Raw genomic sequence first — 25103 nt, 5'->3', positions numbered from 1 at the left:
TGCAGTAGAATAAATTTTGTGAGTTATAGTAACATTTTTTTTTTGATGAGCTTTTTTATTTGTTTTTAAATAATGTTTTGAAAATCTCAACCTAACAATACGATGTCGTAGATGAATTCTATTTTGAATGCTGAGTTGGAAGCTGTAATAAAGTTTATTCTTCATACGAAAACACAGTTCAAGTCACCCTTTTTTGTCTGGCGATTGATTCTGGCTAATGGACAACATACACGCACGGGAAGAAAAAAGAGGATGGAATTGGAAAACAAAAGAAGCGTGCTGAATTTGGGCCGTACGGCCCGTACCGTATCTCTTGGGCTCTTGGCCCAACGGGGATGAATCAGTGGGCGCTGAATTCAGTTGCAATAAGATAGGGCAACCCCGGTGCTCCGAGCAGAGTTCCGTACCGAAGAGCCGCCGTCTTCCTCGAAAAAGATCTACTACGGCCTGCGCAGCAACACTCCAATTCACCTGAGATGGCGCCCGAATTCGGCCGGGTCCGCCGGGATCGCATCAGCGACCTCCCGGATTGCATCCTGATCACGATCCTCTCCCTCCTCCCTAGCTTCGAAGCGGCGAGGTCAACCGCCCTTGCTTCTCGGTGGCGCCGCCTCTTCCCCCATACTCTCGCCGACTTCAAAGCTGTCACCCCTGGCGGCGCCCTCATTACCGGCTGCGCACGCTCTCTCAGCACCACCGGGCTCTGCTTCCAAGCTTCGGCGCCGACCCCTCCGTCAACCACGTAGACGGGTTGCTCCAGGATCTCGCGGACCGCGGCGTCCACGAGCTCTCCCTCTGCTTCTCCCTATCCTTCAGCCACAGGCGGGAGAGCATCCCGGCCTCCCTCTTCGCCTGCGCCTCCTTGACGCGCCTCTGCTTGATCTGCGCCATTTTCCCGGAGGTGGCCGCCGATAATGCCGCCGCACCCTTGTCACTCCTCAAAGAGCTCGACCTGTTCGATGTCACAATCTCCGACGACGCCCTCAACTCCTGCTGGCTCAGTGCACGGCGCTGGAGTCCCTCAAGGCGCGGTCCATGAGCAAGTGCGGCCGCGCCCTTGTCCGTTCTCGGAGCCTCAAGGTCCTGAGCACCTGCGGCAGCTTTGACGAGCTCTTCGTCGAGGACGCTCCGAACCTGGAGGTGCTTCTCGGCGACGCAATGTACATGAGGCCAGTGCATCTCAAGGTCGCACACGCGCCCAAGCTGGAGTTCCTGGGCTACCTCGGCATGAGCTTCCGCGCGATCCAGATCGTGGACAGTATTCTGGAAGTAAGCTCCCTCTTCTGTCAGATATCAGTCGGTCATGGTAATTGCAGTGTCCATGGTTTTCTCAGGTATACTGGTGAATTATTTATGTATGCAGAAAGATAAATTTCTTGTGCGAACTCTGATGCCATCTCTCAAGACGCTAGCCGTCGAGGTGAGCTACACAACCGAGGGGTACATCGGTTGGCTCTTGCATCTCCTTACGCTATTCCCTTGCCTGGAGACGCTCTACATCAAGGTAAATTAATTGTTCCTCTAGCATAGATCGATCATATCGGGACTACTGCCCAAATAAAATTTGATCAATCACATTGGTGTATAGTAACCATCATGATTGATTGTTGTTTACACTTTACAGTCCGACATATGGTCCAAGGTCTGCCGCCGCACCGGGATCGTGGGAGGCGGAGGGATCCATTCCTCCTTGCGTAGACAACCACCTCGAGAAGGTGGTGTTCCAGGTCTACCGAGGCCAAGAGTGGCAGATAGAGATGGCCAGGTTCCTTCACGGGAGGAGCAGGTTCCTCAAGGCCATGGAGTTCCACTGCATGGACGATACTGCCAGAGCAAATTACGGCAAGCCCCCAAGCGAATCATGGGTCAGGAGGCAGCAGGAGCTCCTGTGCGTCGACGGACGGGCCTCGGGAGATGCCCGTTTCCTCTTCTTCAAGGGCCAGCTGGCGGATAACCATCAGCACTGTTGCAACGATGAGTGGTACCAGAAAAAGTATTACGACTACCTTTATGAGGTTTAACGAGGCCTGTTCAGGAAGGCAGTCACCTAGAGCTATTTTTAGATTATAGCATCAATAAGAAGGACTTTGCTAGGGGTGATCGTGCACTGTTAGAGTGCTTAGGGTGCACATCCAAATATGGTATGCACGGTTCCCCAGCTTCCTTAAAAGGAAAATTTTGGCTCCCCGTGCGCCCAACCTGCCACTACCAGCCCCCTTCACCATGCGGGGTAAAATTGCTACGTTAGGTTGTTAATCTGCCGTGTCAGGGTCAAAACTACAACTAAATAAGTTGCCTCTTAGGCAATTAAAAAATGCAAAAAGCAAGGCAAAAAAAAAACACCCCAACTATGAAGCACTTCTTCCTCCCTCCTCACCCCAGATTAAGGGTTTGTTTTGATGCTGCACGTATCTGTAACCCTAAACCCAGAATTAAAATCTGGGTAGGAAAGAAAGATATGCTTCAAGTAGTTCTACTAGCTCATAAAAAATGTCTCAACAAAGAATTGGAAAAGCAAATTATCTGAAAAAGAACCCAGAATTGAAATCTGGGCAAGGAAGAAAAACATGCTTCCAGTAGTTGTACTAGCTCATAAGAAATGTCTCAACAAAGAATTGGGAAAGCAAATTATCTAAAAAAGCATATGGTGCTGCTCTAAGCTGTTAACTACAAAAATGCAACAGCAGTTCTTGGCCTTTTGGGAAAACCCACATCAACAGCTCCCACTTTACAAGTAAACCATTGCCCCAGATTCCATATATTGTCCTACTATATTTGCATGCTATTGAAGTTGCTGGATAACACACGGTTTGTTGTGCAGACATAAAACATACGTATGAACTCCTACTGCTTCTTCTTCGTCAAATGAGTTCATGATACCCCTGCTTCAAAAAATATGGCTGCTTAGTGTAGTGGTTATCTAATTTGATGCGGTTTATTAATTGAAAAGCAACATGTGTGCAGATAAATGATTAGCCGAAAAGCTACTTGTATGCGATTATAACTTTCTTTCAGTCTACTAAACAAAGGTTGAACAATAAAAAATCTGACTAGCAACTGCTGCTAAAAAAAGTTGGCTCATGAATACAATTTCTAGTCAAAAGTTGATTAATTAGAAAGCAAGTTATTAAGTGAAAAGAGTGCTATTTAGTCTAGCAACTTCTAATTCACCACATCATCAGCCTCGTTCTAGCTAGTTACCGACTATAAGTTGCTTTTCATTCAATCAACTATTTTGAGTATCGAAAAGCAATAAAAAAAACCCAGAACTTCTAGTTCACCAAGGTTTTGATTAGTTCGGGCGACTCCTGGTTAAACAAGGTCGATTGGTCATGCAACTTGTATCCACAAAGAAATGAAAGGGCAAGACTTGCATACTTAAAACATGTGGCTCATGCTTCTAATGCAACTCCTATTCAGTAAGTAAAGCAGCTCCAAATCTCTATGCCTTGTGTTCCCTGCCCCCGATTACAAGTTCTTCTCCAATGGTTCGTTTCTGCCTTCTTCCCTCTTTTACCTCCATGGTACCTACCTAAAGCAACTCTGATCCAGTACAATAAGGTGCCCCGGCTCTACCATTATGATTTTGATGAACAAGACCTAATCAAAGTTACCTAGCGTTTGTTTTGGCGCCCCAATTGTTGCATGAAAACACACAAATCATCATATATGCCCAAAAAAAAGTTGCATGGATTCTGTCGTCGCACGGTGCTCCGACACCGGGGGCGTGCGTCCACGGCCCCCTTTTAGGTTCGGTAGGGGCGTCGGGGTTCGCCCCGGCGATCGCCGGCACGGCCGATGGGACCCCGTGGGGCCGGCGAGATGAAGTACTAGAGGTGCGCGCTAATTCAAGAACAAACACGCGCACATTTTTACCTAGGTTCGGGCCACCCGGAGGTGTAAAACCCTACGTCCTGCTTGTCTGAGCTGGTATTAGTTTAGAATGGGGTGTTTACAAGTTGCCGGGCAAGTTCACGGGCTTTCTCTCACTGGCTAGGTACTCCTTACTACTCTTTGCTAGTGCTGGAAGCTAACTATGAGCTGGTCGAACTCAGCCTAACCGTCTACTGGAGCCAACTAATCTTCTGCGGAACCCTTTGACCGTTGGTGAGGGTCCTCCTTTTGTACTCAAGGGGATGTTACAGGTGCCACGGTGCATGAGCTACAAGTGTCGGGCAGGGAGGCATACAACTCCCCCTGGTGAGCTGGTGGCGCGCATGGATGCCACCTCCGCCGCTAGGGGTCTAAAACCTCTAGAGTAGGATTGGACAGCCACTGTTATTTTGATCGGACAGGTAACGCCCCGTCGGTCGACTCATTTAATGAGCCGTGCGCCTTACTCCTTGCCCTGGTGGGACCGCGCATCCCTCGCCCGCCACGCGTCCTCGTGGCGCTGTTGATCTGGCTACTGGGCCCCGCGCCTGAGGCGGGGGCATGCGCCCGGGAACCCCCTGCCCCGGCAAGTCGACCCCGGGAAGCGCGCGGGCCCAACGCACCCGGGACCCCCTCGGGAAGCAGCTTCCCGGGAGGTGCCCAGGCGGGAATATTCCGTGAAGCCCCGCTAGCCCCTTCCGGGCTGGTAGCTTGCCGGGCTGCTCATAGACGCTTCCCGGGATGAAACCTTCCCGGGAACTCGGGAACGGGGCCCACGCGTCGCGCAGCGGTGGTACCCCGGGTGCCACTGGTGCGACAGATTCATACTCCTAAACCCCATAATTGAGATCTGGGTCAGCCAAGAAACAGCATGCTTCCAGTACTTCTGCTCACAGAGAAAAATATGTAGGAAAAAAGAAAAATATTAGGAGCCAATTAAATGTTGCGAATCTTTTGATGGGAAAAAAAATACTCCCCCTGTTCCATATTAAAGTGCCGAAATATTACATATATCTAGACGTATTATAGATACATCCATTTTGAGACAAGTTTGAGTCACTTAATATGGGACGGAGGGAGTATAAGATGCACATTGTTGTGCTCTAATCTATTGACTAAAAACGAAAAGGCATTTTCTAGACTATCCATCCACCATACCCCTTCTTATAAGCAAAACAACAGACAATTCTACATATTGTGGACTTGGTGGAAACAGTTTCCTTACACAAAACACAGACTACGGCCACATAATGCATTAGGTAAATGTGTTGTGCCCCCCACTCCTTTGTCCTAGGCAAAAAAAAGGCTGTCCTTGGTAGAAAGACCAGCTAAAAACACATAGAACTGCTGCATTAAACATGAACAATGTTTCTTGCATGTAGTCCATCTTCTGATTTTTGTTCCTACTACTCCTCTCATTTGTACAAAATGGCTAGCAAAAATACTTGTACAAAAAAAGGGAAATGTAATTTGCAAATAGTTGTCATGCATTGCTAGCAATGCAAAAAGCAACTAATTATAACGGGGGGAAAGATGGGAAAGCAAATTTTAGGCAAAAATTGACTCTCTAAAATACAATTTCTAGTCAATTTCACAGGTCAAAAAAGCAAGTGCATGTGAAAGGCAGAAACAAGTATATATGTATATCAACTTCTAAGTACTTGAAAAAAGCAACTAATTATAACAAGGGTAAGGTGGTAAAGCAAATTTTAGGCGAAAAATGACTCTCGAATGCAATTTCTAGTCAATTTGACACGTGAGAGAAGCAAGTATATGCTAAAAAGGAGAAAAGGGTATGTATGTGTAGCAACTTCCAATTCATAAATGTATCTAGGGGATACAAATTTTACTTTAAAAAAAGTTGAGTGGCTGAAACAACAACTAATTATAACAGGAAAAGGTGGTAAAGCAAATTTTAGGTGAAAAATGACTCTCCACAATGCAACTTCTAGTCGAGTTGACAGGTCAGAAAAGCAACTATATGCTAAAAAGGTAGAAAAGAGCATGTATGTGTAGCAACTTCTAATTGACAAATGCAGCTAGGGGATGCAACTGTTACTAAACAAAAAAGTTGAGTGGCTGAAAAAAGCAACTAATTATAAGGTAAAAGCAAATTTTAAGTAAAAAATGGCTCTCTAATACAATTTGTAGTCAACTGGACAGGTCAGAGAAGCAACTATGTGCCAAAATCGGTGCTCTCTCTCTCTCACGTGCGCGAGACCCTGACATCCATGTGACAGCGTCGGCGGCGTAGACGGCGTGTGGCAGCTGTGCAACAGTGGACGCGATGGTATTGCATCCCGAAAAGTGTGTTGTGTATCTAATGCCTTGCTACTTGTGTTTTCTGGGAGGAGCGGGAAGAAAACATACACTCTTCAACTCCCCAGCTGCCTCGCAAGGTGAAGTCATTGTATTCGCCACATGTTGTTTCTAGAGTTGTTAGTTGTACACTTCGGTAAACCTTTTTTCATTGGTTCATGAGCTGAATGGTGTTCAACATTCCTGTCTTGAAACTTTTATGTTAATTCTAGCTGTGTATCCACTCAGATAATTCCTTTCGTGTACCGCTGCTTTATAGTTGATCGGAAGCAAATATCCTATAGGAACTCCATATTCAAACTCAATCTTTGCCAACTTTACACATAGGTATGTACTTCCTCCGTTTCTAAATACTTGTCGTTTGCACTAAAATCACAATAAGTATTTAGGAACTTATCAAGGAGTTTCTTTAACAACAATAATAATCTGTCACTAAATTTTGCAGCCCAAATACCTCAAACAGCAAGATCACTTGCGAATCTTCAAATCAAAGCTAAAATTAGAGTAAATTCGCACTAGATGCCTGATCGGGTAAAAGTTTCCAAGTCTTTCGAAGTAAGAAAAGTTTCCAGGTAAAAGATGCTCAGACAAGAAGATACGTAAGACATCTCCGAGGCTCCCATTGATTACCTGTTGATTGCTGCTGTTGCTTCAGATATCTAGGATTGCAGACTAACTTGTTGTCCTGAGGTGAACCTAGAACCCCAAAAATCGACAAAAAAAAAAGGATAGATGGGGAAGTTTGGGGGAGAATGTGAGAAGGCACTAACCGTGAGAACTTGATGCGACAATAGATGCTAGATGCGCTCGTCGTGATCTCGATTCATCGGCCTTGCGCGACACCGATTCAGCACGAGAAACCCCTCCGGGAATCCCCCATCACCTCACCCGGCCACATGCAGAAGCCCCTGCGGCCCCTATCAACTCCCCGTTGGAGCTCGCGCCCCCACGGCGAATTCGACGGTGAACTCGACAGCTCCTCCTCGTCCGCTGCCTACCTCTGCTGCCCCCGCGAAGCTGCTCGGCGCTGCACCTCTCTCTCCGTCACCGCTTCAGCCGCTGAAACCCCATCGCCAGCAAATCGCGAGCGAGAGGACTCCATCCCCAGCAAATCGCGAGCGAGAGGACTCACCGATGAGCCTCCGTGCCCCGATTCGACCCACGAATCACCTTCGCGCGGCCCGTAGCACCACGCCCTGCGACCTGAAGAAGCCCCGCGTCCCCTTCCCTGTCGATTCGCCGGTGGAGCTCGCGCAGCGGAGAAATCGCCGGTTACTCGGCACCTCCTCCCCGTCGCCGCCTGTCTCGCCCGACGACATCCTACCTCTTCTGAGATGCACCTCCACCGTGCGGCCGAAAACGCCACCACCGAGAAATCGCCGCGAGGCGGGAGTGTCGGGGGGAACGAAGTGGCACCTGGCACGGAAAGGGCGAGAATGTCCTAAACCAATCGGACGGCGCGCATCGTCCAGGAGAAAACGATCGGTTCGGAAGGCTGTGCGCCCGTGTCCTCCAAATAAGTGCATAAGCACTTTCAAGCAATTAGGCAATAAGAAAGAGTGAGTAAAAAAAAAATCTGGATCGAGGATCCTTCTCCCAGGAATAAGGATTCTTAGCTGGAATAAAAATGTTTAGCCAAACTATCAACTGTATACTACTATACTTTGTTTGCCTCCTGTCCTGAGTAGTGCTTAAAATTCACCTTCCCGATCCTTATTAGGCGGCATTTGAGTTTACGATTAACTTTAGGTTACAATTTGGTAGTTTAAGATTGATCAAGTGAAATGAAGTGACTTTTAGAACTACATAGAAACACTTTTCTTTGACACTTAGCAAAAGATCAAATAAAAGTGTATTTTCAAGTTTTGAAATTTGTGAAAAAGTTACTATAGGTAGGGATCAGGTAAAAACTTATTAATTCGTGAGATGTGATGTAACTTGCTGGGCATGAAATATTTTTGTGATTTTTGCACAAAAATCAAATGATTTTGTTTTTTTACAAACATTTATAAGGATAAGCATGCACCCCTTCTCTACATGATTTTTACAATTCTTCGAAACTTGCATTTTTTTTTTGTTAAACTGAAAAATGATGAATTTTTCCTCGCTTGATATGTTTTTGTAGTTGACTAAATCGTAAAATGTTGTGTGACATATTGGCATATACCTTAATAGGATTGATAGACTACCTATACCAACAAGGTGTATCTTTTTTTGTTGAAGGTCCATCCGGAAGAACCTCAAAGTTAAGCGTCAAAGCGTGCTTCGCTTGGAGAATGGGTGACTGATCGGGAAGTTGATCCCGAGAGCGCATTAGTGAAGACAAAGTACGCCGGAAAGAATTATGTTTAGTCACCCTAAAACTAGGAGGATGTATGCCCTTCAAAAGGGTTTTTTACTTTTAAGAACATCTTAACATAATGATACAATATGCAAACCCAACCAGAATATTATCAGAAAGGAATCACTAGCTATTCCATCGATCACAACAACTTGGCACACAACCAGCAAACACACAAGGCACAGATCCACCAAAGGACTACGCAAGGAGCACTCAGGCAGGAAGGAAGCATGTACACAGCACACAGATCAGTGTCATGACTAGCTAATACCAAGGCGAGTCAGGGACAGCGGTGATGACGCTCTTGACCTGCATGTACTTGTCGATGGCCATCATCCCTTGGTCCCGGCCGAAGCCGCTCATCTTATACCCGCCGAAGGGCGCCTCGGGGTCGAAGGCGAAGTAGCAGTTCACCCACACGGTCCCGGCGCGCACCGACCTCGACACCCGGTTGGCGATGTTCAGATCCTTGGTGATGATCCCGGCGGCCAGGCCGTACTTGGTGCAGTTGGCCTTCTCTATCGCCTCATCGATCGTCCTGCCCAGACACAAACGACAACGGCACTTGGTCAGACACTTACAGTTCATAATTCGTGGAATATATATTTGTCATTTGGAAATTTTCTGGCATACATACTTGAACTTCATGAGGGACATCACGGGGCCAAAGATCTCGTCTTGCGCGATCTGCATATCCTCCTGGAGAATTAACCCACCGAGAACGTGTTAGTGTGTCACTTTGGCTGTCCAAATGCAGGGGACCTGGTGCAAATTATCTGGCACAATTCTCTGTTGTATTGTACGTAGTAGCCTGTAGAAGTTACCTTGACATCTGCAAATATGGTTGGCTCGATGTAGTACCCTTTGTCAGCCGCGGGTTTGCCGCCGGTGAGCAGAGTCGCTCCCTCGCTCTTGCCAAGATCGATGTACCTTAGCACCCTCTCGAATTGCTCCTTATCAACCTGAATCCAGGGACCGCAATGCTTACCACTTCCTCTTAGGCCATGATTTCGACTACTTTGTCTTTTGGCGCGCATTCCTCTAATTTGAATGGAACTTATGAAAAAGCAGGCATGATGTTACCTGGGGTCCCATGTTGGTGGTGACATCGAACGGGTCTCCAACTTTCCAGTTCTGGGCAGCCACGACGGCCTTCTTGACGAACTCGTCGTAGATCCCTTCCTGAACATAAACACGAGACCCGGCGACACAAACCTCTCCCTGAAAGTTGAGATTCAGATCAGAGCAATATATATGGTCAGTCTGTTGCTCTCTGTAGACATTTTATTTACTTTCAGAACCTCGATCGATAACACTATGTTTGTTGAACAAAACGGCATGCATTACGCACCTTGTTGAAGAATATGGCAAGCCTTGACAGCTCGACCGCCATGTCGATGTCGGCGTCGTCGAAGATAATCAGAGGTGACTTGCCGCCGAGTTCCAGTGAAACCGTTTTCAGGTTGCTCCGTGCAGACGCCTCCATGATGAGCCGTCCGACTTCTCCAGAGCCAGTGAAGGCAACCTGACATAAATCAGAAGATGCCAGACAGACAAAGCGTGTGAGGTGTGAAACGTTATTATTCATTAAAATGAATGCAGAGTGTGAAAATTGTGACTGCTTGCAGGTAAAATAATGATCATTGTGCTCACGCTGTCAACGTCCATGTGGGAGGCGATGGCCGCGCCGGCGGTCGGTCCGAAGCCGGGGACGACATTGATCACTCCGTCCGGAATGCCGGCCTGAACGACATATTCAGTCTTGACTCTTAACATGGACAGAATTGAAATTTGAAAGGGGCCATGAACAAATAAATTACCAGCTTGGCAAGGTGGGCATAGTAGAGCGCGGAGAGGGGCGTCTGCTCGGCGGGCTTGACGACGACGGTGCAGCCAGCGGCGAGCGCCGGGCTGATCTTGAGGAAGAACATGAGGCTGGGGAAGTTCCAGGGGATGATGACGCCGACGACGCCGATGGGCTCCTTGAGCGTGTACCCCTGGTACTTTCCGGACACCCGCAGCGACTCGCCGTGGATCTTGTCGGCGCCGCCGGCGTAGTAGCGCAGCATCTGCACCGCGGCGGGGATGTCGATGATCTTGCCCAGCAGCAGCAGCTTCCCGGCGTCCGCGCCGTCCAGCAGCGCCAGCTCCTCCGTGTGCTGCTCCATCAGGTCCGCCAGCTTGTTCATCACCCTGCCCCTCTCCTGCATCCATGCCCCCACATTGTCAGTCAGTCAGTCAGTTTGCCGGAGAAGCTAGCTTAGCTACAGTGAGTTGACCGGGTCAGCGGGGTCGTTACGTACGTAGCCTGACATGCGGGGCCACTTGCCATGCTCGAAGGCCTCCCTGGCGGCGTGGACGGCGATGTCCACGTCGGCTTTATCCGCCTCTGCGACGTGGGCCAGCACGTCGCCTGTCCGTGGGTCCCTCGTCTCGAAAGTCTTGCCTGTATAAAAATAAAAGCCCACAGGGGGGACAAGATCACATTTCATAATATTCCACGAGTCAACATCGGTCGATCGACGAAACCCGGTAGCAACCTCCAGTGGCTGGCGCCTGGCTGTGGCGGCAATTATAAATATCAAAGGCGAGCGATCGGAAGGAAGACCCCTGTAGCAGATAAATTACTCGTATATGACCTGGGAGTACTCCAATTCCGTTAAGTCACTGGGGTGATGGGCACAACTCCCCCGGTTGAGAATCTCGTGAACGTGTGACAAAGACTAGGGGCTTCACCAGGTTCGATCATCGGCGAGATATTCCACAAAGAAAAATCACTAATAATTGGAGTATGTGTGGTTCTCTTCTCTTCCTACGTACGTACGGTATGCCATCTGCGTGAGTACTTGGGTCGCCAAGCTTAAACAGCACATATTTCGTACATTTGTGGCCTAGACCCAAAAAAACTTGCAGCAAATCAGTGAATATATGTTTATATTTTTACAAAGTCAATGTGCATTATTTCCTCTCCCTCAGCATAGCGACAAGCTAACGTGGCGTCACAAACTAGTTTTATTAAGTTAAGAGGATTATTTGGTCCACGTAGCACCATTCTCCTTCAAGTAAAACAGAGGGCGGCGATTCGTTGCATCATTTCTTCTTTATTTATTTCTAAAGAAAAATATTTCCTTCGTTTCAAAATATAGAACATATAATTTTGGTTTGCTGTGCAACTTTCTAAATATGATCAACCTTGTAACAAAAAATAAGAATGTATGTATTGCCAAATGAAAATCATTAGATCATTTGGTTCAAAAAAAATCACTAGATCATTATAAATATATTTTGGAAGTACTATATATCTTGGTTTGACATTGTATATGTCCATGCATGTCGCTATAAGCTTAATAAAATTCAAAAAATTTAACAATTAATAAAAGTTGTACACCCTATATTTTGAAACGGAGTGATCTCTGTGCCGATTTTTCAAGTCGGTCTTCGGAAACAACAGCGCCGCTGATCCCAATCGGTAGCAAAGCCAAAATCCATTTGGCTTTTCCTCGTCTGATCAATCCGATCGATGGTTGCACAAACAAACTCTGCATATGACGTGCAAGTTGGCCCGGGAAGGCGTCTTATAGCATCTTTCTCATAACGCTTGTCCGGCCTTAATGATCAGTTTTTTTTCTTCCGAAAAGGGATCTTCCCGGCCTTAATGATCAGTTATGTTAATCTATCTGTTCGAATTAGCATTTGTCTATTTTATCATCTGCTAGCTAATACTCTGTATTTTGATACTAGTTGATTATAGAATAAGTTCCTCTAAAAAATAGTTCAGCGAACTGCAAACTGAACATTAGTTCGGCTAACAAAAATTTGGGAAAGATAGTATATAGTACTGCTGCAGTTAGAAGAACATGAACGGAACTTTTCGGTTTTCGTTTGTTTAATTTTGTGCGTGAGACCAGATTAGTCATCATGCATGCATGGGCTCCTCGCATCAACTGGAGAACACTGAATCAAATGGAAGCAAAGACAAGATAGGTTAATTATTATGACTTACCCGAGGCGGCGTCGACGAACTCGCCGTTGATGAAGAGCTTGGTGAACTTGATCTCCGGCACCACCACGGAGCCGGCCTTCCCGTCGCACGCTCCTCCCTCGTTGCTTCCCATTGCGATATATGCGTGTCTCGACTCAGCAACACAAGCTTGTAATTAGCTAATTTGGCTGGCTCTTGCTGTGTTTCTCTTCCTCTTCCTCTATGGGAGGGAACGAAAGAGCCTTGGAGACCTTGGGGTTCTTATATAGAGGGGCTATGGGCTCTAGGCTCTAGCTACAGCTTGGCTGAAAGAAGATGGAGTACTTTCGATGGACTTTACTTCCTCCACCCTGTTGTTGTTCGTTAGCTAGTTGAGTTGAAGCGTTCCACTTGATAGATCGATGGTGATTTGTTCCATGCACGCAGCCGCCGGCTGGTCAACTCTTTCATCTGTCACCTTCGTCCAAACAAATGGCCCACGTTACACCCTCGCATCGGGATAAGTGTGCTTGCTCCATGTCGTGTTCTTGGGTGTTATAAGATCTGCCGCATTTATCTGGAGAATATCTCAAGTACAGTACTATTTTCTTCTATATTAGTGAGTGGCATCTCTGTTCTTTTCGTTATAAATTTGAAACTACACAATACAGAGAGAGAAAAAAAGTCACTCTTTGTCTACACAGACAATCGTACTAGTAGAAATCATTTTGAAAATGGATGGTATCTTTCTTGATTTCTCCCCTCCCGCCCTCCGTTCCTTATGTGTATGGTACGGAGTAGTATTTTTGTGATTAAAGGATCCCGTGTCAACCATACGAAAGGGGCATGCGGCAGGGGATCCCCTCTTATTCGTCATGTCTATGAGATCTCCATGTCAATTGTTACCTTCGAGTCATCAACTCACTCGACATGCAGAGTTTGCGAAAGTCATCTTAATTTCAACCGTTCATCGACAAGGTTGGAGTCTGATTTACGGGTCAAGCAATACTGTTGTTGATCATGGTCACATACCACATGTCGCTCCTCTGTATTTCCAAGTGGGTGCGAAGCAAATTCTATCGAACCGTGTGGAGTTGGATCAACTACGAGCCTAGCTACATGCAGCAACCATTAATTCCTTAACAAACCGGGAGATAGCTTGCGAGGCGAAAGAGTTAAGATGGTTGGACATCACAGACCTTGAAATTTCAAGAGGTAAATGCACTCGCTGTCCTATTATTGTTGAGCAGGTGTCAGTTTAGTCCTAAAATTATGAAATCGCACATTTAGGTCCTAATTTTATTTTAAGTGGCACACGCGGGGTTTCAAGCTGGTTCTGACCCGTTTGACCTACCTAGGTGGCAAGTTGACATGGTACACGTCGAAAGGGGGGCACATTCAAAAACAGTTTCATTTCAATTCCAAAGGAGTTTCGTTCACATAGCTACATAAATATCACTGTCAATCATTGTCTCAATACTAGTTGAGTGGCATCGATTAATTCGATTAACTAAAATATATGCAAAATGGAATAATTGCTGGTCAAAGGTCTGATTTAACAATTAAAATTCATCAGACAAATAGAGTATAAAAGATACGGAAACTTGCAGAGGCTGGGCAATGTCCTTTTTTTCAAAATAAAATAAAATAAGAACTACGGCATCACTTCCAGTTGAAGGCATCATCCATCACTTTCTGATTTCTCCAGCCTGTGACGAAATGAGATACACCACCGATCTGTGGCGACGTGGACACGCTGTTGCCGTTATTCGAGAAGGCAGTCCTAAAATTTCCGCGGAGTTTGATTTATGCACTGGTGCGGCCACATAATGCAAATTAACCCAAATAATGGACCGAGTTCCTTCTCGCAAAAAAAAAGGACCGAGTTCCTGGATATATAAGGAGATCGACGAGCAACAAGTTGTTTAAGTCCTCACTGACAGCTAGGGAGCAGTTGCTTAATTGTTTTCTGAACGTAATGCAATGTGTACAGATCATGATAGCCGGACGTGCTTCGTTTCTTTTTCCGGCCGCGTAATCAGAGGTTAATTGACTTGGGCCGAGCGTGATTGCAGCTATGATGGAAGCATGGCCGCCGCTATGCTAGCTACACACCGCTTCATCTCCAAGGAGCCGTATTGCATTAGCAAAATGTGTGCACATAGTATTATCTGCGACGCTATCATCGGCCGCGTCTCAAGATAGATCGAGCAAACAGAACTCAGAAACTTGGTTGATCTAGCACTTGATAAATAATCCAACTCCCAGCAGAACTTTTATTGGGTAGTACTACTGACCAACTCTATGGTTTTTAGGCGGTGGAATTATCCGGGAGCACCTCGCTGTCGGTCAGCAACGACTTGATCGAGAGAATCCTTTTGGAAGGCGCCTCAATTATCCTGGATTTTAGTAGTAAGGTGATTTGAAAGATGGTATTCGATCCGAATAGAACTATCTTGTAAAATAACCAACATGGAATATTTGGTCAGCTATCTCAAATCAAATTAAAAAGTCGTGTACCAGGCAAATTATTTGTTAACAGGTCCATGCGCAGAATATGATACATTAAGTACGATTAACATAGGGGGACTGCACATGACACTCAACGATTGTTAGTCTAAGTTACTTATGTCTGTTGAAACACTTTCTGAAAAAGAAGACCCAAGAAGCCGCCGCCGCGGGACGTCAGCACGAAATCGCGGAGGCTAATTGGAACCGGGAAAGCCAGGAGCCAGTGCAACTATACTTCTATGAAAGATTGAATACAGTGCTTCCTGGCCACGACCTTGAACACCGAGCACGTGTCGCCAACCTCGACATACCGGTCGCCTCGCGGAATTGAACTGAACAGAAGATTAAGCCGCTCCGAGCGTTTTTCGTGTTGCGCAATCTCCGGCGAATGGCCGGTCACAGAGTTGCACATTAACAGTGTATCACTCCGATCCATATTAAGTGTGTCGAAGATTTAATACAAGTTTTTTGTTGACAGCAAGATTTAATACAAGTTTGCAATACTAAATGCCTGACACAGGGACGGACCGACCAATACAACCACGCACGGAATCCGCCACACCTAAAATACGGTCCAGAAATGGGACGAGCTGCTAACTGGTATATGGTTTAAATAGACATTGTGCCTGCTAATTGGGATGGGCTGCACGGACCGGTGGGCTGGGCAGGCCTGACTCCGGCATATATGTCTATCCATCGGGGGAAACTGATCCATCTATTCCTGACGTTCAGGCCACGAGCTCGGATCAATCGGGCGAAAGGAAGAACTGGACGGCCTTCTGGAAGGTGCATGTTCCTTCGAAGCAGCGTGTGTTCCTTTGGCGCCTGGCGAAGACGTCCATCCTCACCGGTGATGTCCGCCACAGGCGAAACATGGCTCCAACCAGCGCTTGTGCTGTCTGCGGGGAAGAGGATTTATGGCGACACTCCCTGCTCGAGTGCGCTATGAGCAGAAGTGTCTGGGCTTTGGCCCCCGAGAGCCTGACGGAGCACATGGAACGCACTGCGGAACCTGAGGCAAAGCAGTGGATTTTCTCCATGATCTCAACATTGAAGCAGGATGAGATCACGCGTTGTTTTGTCACGCTCTGGGCCATTTGGTACGCTCGCCGGAAAGTCATACATGAGGGGATCTTTTAGAGCCCCTTGTCGACGCACTGCTTTGTGGAGGCTTTCCTCTGAGATTTAGACCCTCCACCGACAAGGAAGCCGAAAGCTTGAGGCCCGTGCCCGGTGGAACCACCCAAGCGATGGCTTCCTCCCCCACCGGGCCTCGCCAAGATCAATGTTGATGCGGCACTGTCGAAGCATACTAATGCCGGCGCAGACTAATGCCGGCGCAGTTGCTGCAGTGTGCAGAGATGACTCCAGCGTGCTCCTGGGCTCTTCTGCCCTGGTCTTCCCGGGCATCACTGACCCAGGAACTCTAGAAGCCCTCGCCTGTCGTGAAGCGTTGGCGCTGGCTGAAGATCTCCAGTTGACAAGCATCCGGGTTGCGTCTGACTGCCTCGAAGTTATTAAGGCCATGGAGGAAGTTTTCAAGGGCCGCTTCGCTCCAGTGCTGCAGGAGATCAATCTCAATTCTTCTAGTTTTGCTTCTGTCAGTTTTGTCCATGAGCGGAGAACATCCAATGTAGATGCTCATGGCCTGGCGAGGGCTGCTTCCTCGCTTGATGCAGGTCACCACGTTTGGCTGCTAGTGTCGCCAGACCTCTTTTGTATCCCTACTCGTATTCAAGTTTAAATAAAGTGGTGGCTTCCCCTAAAAAAATAATATGTTCCTGACGTTCAGAGCAGACGTTTCCTTTTTCAGTTATTCCTCCCGGCGGCAAGCGGCAGGGCACACACTGCAGCTCCTCCTTCGAAGTAATATATACCTAGCATTACAATGAGCTTTTATATAGTGCACATGGTTTTTTTTCTTTCCGTAAACTACGCCACCCCTTAAATTTTATCCTGGGTCCGCCACATTTATTATGGATCTGAGGGAGTATTTTTCTTTTTGGATCCTAAGTTGCAAGCCCACTTGGTGTCTTCAGGTGACCGATCCCCTCTGTGCATGCTGGTCATGATGGCTATAGCCGTTGTTGAACTCGCCGACAAGCCACTGTCTGTCGACCATGCCACTGGCCCCATCTCTCGTGGACCTCGTTGGCATGTCATGTCTTCTCAAGCCCTCGTCGATCTCGCCGGAAAGCCAGCACTGGTGGCCAAAGTCATCGTTGACCTCGCCGGAAAGCCCTCGCCAGAAACCTGATGTTGGGCCCGAGCGGCGGTGCTAGTGCTCCCCATCTCGGACTCAACGGGCCACAGCGGTAGACAGAATCAACGGGTTTGGATGGTGTGGCCAACTTAGCTGGTGCCAGGACGGCAATGACGGCTGGGATGGGAGGCGACGCTTCGAAAACATATACCTCGTCGGTGGCTGTGTGGGAGACGGGGAGAAGAGGAAAAGGGAAACAAAATGGGATGAAAAAAAAATCCAAGGCCTCTTTGATTCGCAGGTTCAAACACATAGGAATATAAAAAATGTAGGATTTGTTTGTCATGGCATGTTGAATCCTACAAGAATTTAAAATATAGAAATATGTGGTAGAAGTTATCTGATCGCACCACAAAAAAATATACAGGATTTGCTTAAAGAATTATGTGCTACTCATATATAGTTGTCATGGAGACAAAATAAATTTTCCATGAGGTTGAACCTCATGAAAAATTCCTTTGAAATTGCATACAAACTAGTCCATCGGAAATATTTCTATGGTTTCAAATCCTGCAAATCAAATGACCTATAAAGGAAAAATTCCTTAGGAATAGAATTCTCCAAATTTCCTAGGAAATTATTTTGAATCAAAGAGGCCCTCAACATGTTTCGGGTGCGGGCCATTCGACCCGTGCGGGGATGGGCTAAAAAAGTTATGAAGTCCCTAAACTACCCTCTATACTGTTTTACCCGACCCTGCAGTGCACATATATTGTTTGCTTGGTACCAAAGTATACCGCGACATGGGCCGTTGAATCTTGGAGAATCAACGGCCTGTACTCAATTCTGGGTACCATAAAACAGCTCAAAGATATTAATATCTACTTTATCAAATCAATACACTATGAAAACATTTTTTTGATAATGGATCTGGCTATCAATTATGATTTGGCAATGTTAGACACACACCTGACCTCCCCTTGCCGCCGCCGGCCCCACTGCCGAAGGTGGTGACGCCGTCATTCAGCATGGTGGGGGGGGGGGGGGGGATGTACATGGGTAGTGAGCTTCGTCGGCTTTGTTGACTCGACCTGTCTAGGTTTGGTCGAACTGGCATGTCGAGGTGGCGGCCCCTGATCGAGCGGTCTTCTTGTGTAGCTAGGGCTGCAAGGTGTCCGAGTTGTGCGGCGTTGTGGCTGACGTGAGATTAGTGGATGTCGGGATGGTGGTCCCAGACCTTGGTGCGTTGTGTTGCAGCTTCGATCTCTTCTCATATGGTGACGAGAGTTTCTATCCTTTGTCGTCGCTGTGTGTTTTTACGGTGTTGCTTATAAGAGCCGCTCTATTCTTCTTAATGAAATGCAGGAGCACTTTGCCCTCTTGACGAGGTTCCGTCAAAAAAAAAAATTGACGATGTAGACATTAATATATTTTTCTACAAGCTTGGTTAATAAATATTTTGGCAGTCAACAAGAGGTATACGCCTTATTTTTTGAAAAGAGGCAAGTACTTTGTGTTGTTTATTTTCCGCTGTCTCGATAGAATTGTGAGAGCATGCCCTTCGGAGGGGAAAAAAAGACTGAAAAATGTCCTTACCCCCCCGACTAAATAAATAAACATGCCCTTACAAGCAGATCAGAGCAGAGCCCAAGTAACCGTAACCTGTGTGCTTATTGTGCTGGGAAGAAAAACACGATACACTCTGATCCAAGCAAAGTGTAAACAAAAACGAAAACAAGTAACCCAGGCGTCAGCCGTATAAACCCAATCCTTTTTACCCTGTCACAACAATTAATTCATGTGCTATCCATGACCCGATGGATTGAGATTCGGTTCAGATCAGAGCCAGGGCGTGTTGTAGAGTGGAGTGACGACCGTCTTGGTGTGCATGTACTTGTCCAGGGCGTCCATGCCCATGTCCTTGCCGAAGCCGCTCATCTTGCACCCGCCGAAGGGGCAGTCGTTGTCGAAGGCGAAGTAGCAGTTGATCCAGATGACCCCTGCCCTCACCGACCGCGACACCGTGTTGGCGATGTCGATGTTCTTGGTCACCACGCCGGCTGCCAGCCCGTACCGGGTGTTGTTCGCCTTCTGAATCGCCTCCTCCACCGTCCTGCATTGACAAACAGTTCAGTTTCATCTGTGTGCCTGCCTACCGTACTGTCAGGCTGGAAATGTTCAGGAAAAAAGGGAAACTTGATCTAAATGCGCGCCTACTTGAATTTCATGAGAGACATCACAGGCCCGAAGATCTCCTCTTGCGCGATAGCCATGTCCTCCTGCTCACGTGACAGAATCATTTTCAGCACAATTTAGCATGTTTTCCTTCCCGAAAATATATTGTTCATGCATCGGGTACTGAGGATTGAGGAGTTGGGAGGAATTATACCTTGACGTCTGTGAAGATGGTGGGCTCGATGTAGTACCCCTTGTCGCCGCAGGGCTTCCCTCCGGTGAGCAGCGTGGCGCCTTCGCGCTTACCGACCTCGATGTACTTGAGAACCTTCTCGTATTGGTCCTTGTCAACCTTCATTGCGTTTTGTGCATAAGTGAGCTTTCCTTCTCTCAACAGTGCACATATAGGTAGATGAAATGTCATGATCGGTACCTGAGGTCCTTGATGTACATGCGGGTTGAAAGGATCTCCGACCACCGATTTCTTTGCGACCTCGATCGACTTCTTCACGAACGCGTCGTAGATCCCTTCCTGCACGTATATGCGCGACCCAGCCACGCAGATCTCGCCCTGCATACGTGGACGATTAATTGTGAACTTGAGCATTCTAATTTGCTTGAACAAACATCACAAAATCACTCGCATCTGACGACCGAGTGACGGACACCAGCTAGTACGTACCTTGTTCGTGTACGTGGCCATGTTAACCAGGTTCACGGCCATGTCCAGATCAGCATCATCAAACACAATAATCGGAGACTTGCCGCCGAGCTCGAGCGAGACGGACTTGAGGTTGCTCTTGGCGGCCGCCTCCATGACCAGCCTCCCGACCTCCGTCGACCCAGTGAAGCTGATCTTGTCAACATCCATGTGAGACGACATGGCAGCCCCAGCCGTGGGTCCGAACCCCGGCACGACGTTGAGGACGCCGTCGGGGATCCCGGCCTGTTTCGCGAGCTGCGCGTAGAAGAGAGCCGAGAGCGGCGTCTGCTCGGCGGGCTTGACGACCATGGTGCAGCCGGCGGCCAGGGCCGGGCTTACCTTGAAGAAGAACATGGTGGTCGGGTAGTTCCAGGGCACGATGTGGCCCACGACGCCCAGGGGCTCCTTGAGCGTGTACCCGTGCAGCGGGCGCGTCATCTTGAGCGTCTCGCCGTGGATCTTGTCGGCGGCGCCCGCGTAGTACCGGAGAAGGTTGGCGCCGCCCGGGATGTCCACCAGCTTGCCCATCATGAAGAGCTTCCCGGCGTCCACCGTGTCCAGCGCCGCTAGCTCCTCGATGTGCGAGTCCACCAGGTCCGCGAACTTGTTCAGGATCCGGCCCCGCGCCTGCAACCCCACACATGCATGGGCCGAATGTTAAGCCCGTCGTCATTTGGAATGTGTTGTAGACATATTAGTCTGTCTAACGGGCTGAATCTCTTGCGCTGGTGTTCAGGGAGAGAAGAAGGATGGAGTACTTACACAGCCGGGCATTCTGGGCCATGGGCCGTTGTCGAAGGCCTCTCGGGCGGCCTTCACGGCGAGGTCGATGTCGGCCTTGTCTCCCTCAGCGATCCGGGCGATCACCTCGCCGGTGCGTGGGTCCCGGGTCTCGAACGTCTTCCCTGCATAGTGTACGTACATCCATGTGGCTTAGATAACTTATTATTTGCACACAACACTGTGGAGTATATCCTCATCTGTTCTTAATGCCTCTAGCTAGCTTGCGGTTAATTAACAAACATACAGTACTAGCTAGAATCTAAGCCTAGCTAATTAACAACATCAATCATATAGCCTTGCCAATTGATCTGATATGTAGATGACAAGTTTTCTGGCTGGCGGCTGCTACAGGTCGATCGATCCGATCACCGCGACACGGAGATCGATACTGGACCCATACCTGACGACCTAGCCTGTGAAGTGCGAACTCCCTTCACAGGGCGTCCTCACTCATTCATATATGTAGATACAGACAAAAGGCTCAACGATGGTTTTGATCTCTGGACCAGCTGGGATCTGAATTCCTGATCAAGCTGGTCTGCGTCGCCCAAAGGTAGCACCAAGACAAAATATACTCGCGTCAGAAAAATACTTGTGTGTTGCCTTGCACATGCATGCGGTTGGTTAGCTTGTCTACATCCATCGCAAGATGTATCTTAATTTCACATTAAGATCATCCAGCAGGCTAGCTTGGAAGATCACAAAAAGGTTTGTGCATTAATTGGGTGGCTAGAAGCATGAATTAATCAAGTAGCAGCAGCCGGTGGCTTGTGTTTCTCAAAGTCAAGTACGTACGTTTTCACATGTCGGGTAAATTAGCGAGCTCATTAGCGTGCATGCGTGCGTTTGCTGATGTGACGACTCAAAGTCAAGTTTATATACTACTAGTATATTTCTTGGAATAACTAGTAGTACTAGTAATTTTCACGACCGATCTTTTGAGGGTACATTAACGGCCAACAATTAACGACGGCCGGGTAACGATTGCTTTGCTTTAAGGTCCCGTGGTGGCGATGGCGAAATCAGTCTTATACCCACTTCAGCGTGGTTTTTGTTGTGTTTGCACGTGGTGCTCTGATCACATCAGAGTGGAACGATGAAGTGTAAAACCTTAGTTGTATAGGTGCTAATTACTCTGTGAACTTTACATTATTTCAACCAAGAACATAAAGAGAAAAAAGCTATAGCTATGTGTAGTGGACCGAATCCTATACTAACAAAACCCTTGCAACAGAAAATAATGTTTGGAGTAGCTCCTATCATCTTGAACCACGCGTACGCCATAAATCCGAGGATATAAAAGCCCTTTCATATTGTCTATTTATTTTGGTTTGTTTTAAGTTAAATTCTGTCAACTATTTGACCGAGTTTATAAAAGAAAAAAATAACGCATAGAACACCAAACTAGTAGTACTACCATTATAATTATTACTCTTCTCCAGACTCGACCATGACTTGGAACAGCCTCAGACATATAAACATAGAGCAAGAGAGAATATATATACGAACTGCGAAAAGGTTTAGTAAAAAAGGGTAAAGAATTAGAGACATGCGTGAATTAATTTCCAAGACAAGTTGCATCATGGACGCGCGGGGCAGGAAAGGGATACGCATGAGGAGTGGTACTCTTCCATGGGCGGATCTGACACGTGCGATTTCCCCGAATCGCAGGGTGTGCATCGATGTGTCGTACTCAGTCATGTTTTCTTCTTCTTCTTCACCTTTTTTTATTTTGTGGAAATTAATTCTTCGTTGACTACCACTACTCCACTAGATAGACTAATTGTCAGCCAGAAAAATAATTTATAACCTAGTCCAGTTTGGAACACAGGAATTTCATACGGACTACATACTTTACTTCCTCATGTGGCCAGGTGACACATGTATTCTCTGAAAAGAGAGAATGGCCCATCTGGGATTCTGGGGTCTCTCGATTCCTGTAATGCATTGCCCATCACCAACGTACCATTCCAGAAAGGAACCCCGCCCGGGCCTATCATACGTTTCTAGTTTTGCCTTCTCTAAATTCTAATTTTGCTACACTTTGGAATATTGGCAGCCGCGACATTAGCTTGTCTACCATGAGTAGAAAAGGTGTATTTCCGTAAATTTTACTGGCTTATGTATAGTGTCCCGCACTAACTAGCGAGAAATCAAGAGTAAGAGTCAAAAAAATGCATCCGGAGACGTGTCAAGAACTCCAGCATACATAATTTCGTACTCCACTAGCTAGCTGGTCTGGTTCTTTTTTTTTGGCTTGCAGTCACAGGAGAATTAACAAGTTGTTTAATGAAGCGATGCCATCCCAAAGATACCCGTCCGTCGATTCCAAATTTCATCCCTAAACCCAAGGAGAAAGCAGCTTGTCCGTTTCCCGGACCTCTCGCTCTCTCGATCGGCCTCGGATTTGATCCACGAATAAAACAGATTTGTTTTTACCCTCCGTTAAACGGCGTCCGTCCGCATCTATCTACTCCCAACTAAAAAAATATGGCGAGAGGGAATATCCCAACTAAAAAAAATCTCGATAGGACTTTAGAGAAAAGAAAAACAGCGCGTCCGAAGATTTTTACTCCCAAGGTCCGCAGGATTTCTGGATAAATCTTGGTTGGAAGAGGAAGAAGAAGAAGGGAACGCGCTTTGAGGGCTACATGCAAACAAGCTGACCCGAAATGGAGCGGAACAAGAGAGCTTGACTTGGGTTGAGTGGAGGGGAGGAAGAAACGTATACGCACCGGAGGCTGCGTCGACGAACTGGCCATTGATGAAGAGCTTGGTGTACTTGATCTCCACCTCCGGCACCTCGAACCCCTTCTCGCCGTTCGCTGCAGCCATCGCCCGCTACCTCCTCCTCCTCGCTCGCCTGCGCTGCTCGGAGAGACAGAGAGAGAGAGAGAGAGAGAGAGAGAGAGAGGTGTGTAGACTGTAGAGTTGTGTGTCTGTTTTATGGGGTTGAGCTAGCTTTTTAAAGGAAGCGAAGGCAAAAAGAGCCAAAATTAAAGACGACAGATTTGTTGTTTCTGTGGGTCTATGTGCCACTGCCAGCGACAGGAAGAGATGTGCATATGTACGTTTCCTTCTCTGCTACTCCCTCCCACACATATTGCTTGTCCCAGATTTCGTGGGGTTGTAAAAAATGTTTTTTTCTTTAAAAGTATCGCTCTCCTTCGTTCCCTTTTCAATCAGGTCTTGTGGCAAGCGTACTGGACTTTCTGATCGGGTGATCGGGATGCCGTCCCCATTAACAATCGACGGCAACGTGCATCTGAACATTAAGATGCTGGATCGGTCGAGTTAACTAGCGCGCGGATGGAGCGCCCGTGTCAGGAAGGGACAATTGGCACGTACACCATGGTGTAAACTATTGGAGGATAACGAGGCCACGAGTCTCGAGTTCTCCCAAGCCACGTGCGAGCGACCGATCTCCTTTCGTTTGTGTAGTTGTACTCAACACGAACCCCCTGACGTTCTATGTTTTCATACAAGAGTTTGGCTAACATCACTGGATGGTGGATGCAGAGAGCCGGTCGAGAAAGAATGGCATCTCCTTTCCGAAAGAAATGGAACACAACTTGGTTAAGGCCTCAAATTCAATCCATTGAATCCAAGATCAGAAGAATTAGTACTACTAGTCTTTGTTTTATTCGTACAGCGGTACAAACTCCTGTCTGGTCTTGTGCAGCAAGCCAGCAGCACTAGCTAAAACCTTGGTTTTACCATTTGTCAATCTCGGAAGCTCATTTGCTTTTTACATTTAATTACAAGTTTCTGGAAGGCCGGCATCTTCGAGCGGACGACGGATCGAGCGAGTCTTCAGAAATTAATGCACAAATGTGACGAACTCAACAAATTGCACGTGCGCTATCTCTGCACCGTTGGAAGCTCGTGCGTCAGAGCGATCGATACGCCGACCGTTGACGAAAGATGCAGATACATGTCGTCGCCGGCAATGCCACGACAGGCCAGAGTGACGTGAGACCGTCCGTCCCAAGTCAGCTTCGAGCTTGCTGTAGCACAAAAAGGTTTTCATTAATAACGGCGTGCGGGCGATGGTCGTCAGTTGTTGTTGGCATCAGAAAAAGGCAGAGAAGCAGAGCAGTCGTCGCGAAAACGGCGAGGTGAAGTGTGCTTGTTTATTACAGCTCTCCGTTCATCATTGCCGAGAGGAGGAATGAGAAAGTTCACCGCTTTGGTAACGTGTCGCAAGCACCGGTCTAAAACTCCCGTCAAAGAA

General features: G+C 47.4%; 2 protein-coding genes, 1 long non-coding RNA gene and 1 pseudogene across 3 annotated transcripts; 1 reads left to right on the top strand and 3 right to left on the bottom strand.

Moving 5' to 3' along the window:
- Positions 1-123: 123 nt before the first annotated feature.
- Positions 124-2205, top strand: LOC100823054 (annotated as a pseudogene).
- A 290-nt stretch (positions 2206-2495) lies between these two features.
- On the bottom strand, positions 2496-7745 carry LOC112271016. Its single transcript, XR_002963791.1, has 2 exons — positions 6963-7745; positions 2496-2882 (listed from the first exon to the last, which is right to left on the bottom strand). It is a non-coding gene; the product is annotated as an uncharacterized LOC112271016 (long non-coding RNA).
- An 811-nt stretch (positions 7746-8556) lies between these two features.
- Positions 8557-12872, bottom strand: LOC100832456 (aldehyde dehydrogenase family 2 member C4). Its single transcript, XM_003569243.4, has 9 exons — positions 12537-12872; positions 10837-10979; positions 10354-10737; positions 10187-10276; positions 9885-10058; positions 9617-9754; positions 9358-9495; positions 9171-9232; positions 8557-9071 (listed from the first exon to the last, which is right to left on the bottom strand). Exons 1-9 carry the CDS (start codon positions 12646-12648, stop codon positions 8798-8800), a joined length of 1515 nt encoding a protein of 504 aa, XP_003569291.1. The 5' UTR covers positions 12649-12872; the 3' UTR covers positions 8557-8797.
- A 5912-nt stretch (positions 12873-18784) lies between these two features.
- LOC100832146 (aldehyde dehydrogenase family 2 member C4) lies at positions 18785-23821 on the bottom strand. Its single transcript, XM_003569242.4, has 7 exons — positions 23605-23821; positions 20849-20991; positions 20066-20713; positions 19817-19954; positions 19598-19735; positions 19426-19487; positions 18785-19321 (listed from the first exon to the last, which is right to left on the bottom strand). The coding sequence occupies exons 1-7, from the start codon at positions 23702-23704 to the stop codon at positions 19048-19050; spliced, it is 1503 nt and encodes a 500-aa protein (XP_003569290.1). The 5' UTR covers positions 23705-23821; the 3' UTR covers positions 18785-19047.
- Positions 23822-25103: the final 1282 nt, after the last annotated feature.

Source organism: Brachypodium distachyon, chromosome 2 (genome assembly GCF_000005505.3).
Source record: "Brachypodium distachyon strain Bd21 chromosome 2, Brachypodium_distachyon_v3.0, whole genome shotgun sequence".
Taxonomy (NCBI): Eukaryota; Viridiplantae; Streptophyta; class Magnoliopsida; order Poales; family Poaceae; genus Brachypodium; species Brachypodium distachyon.
Note: the sequence above shows the minus strand (reverse complement) of the source record. Positions and strands in the feature narration are given on the sequence as shown.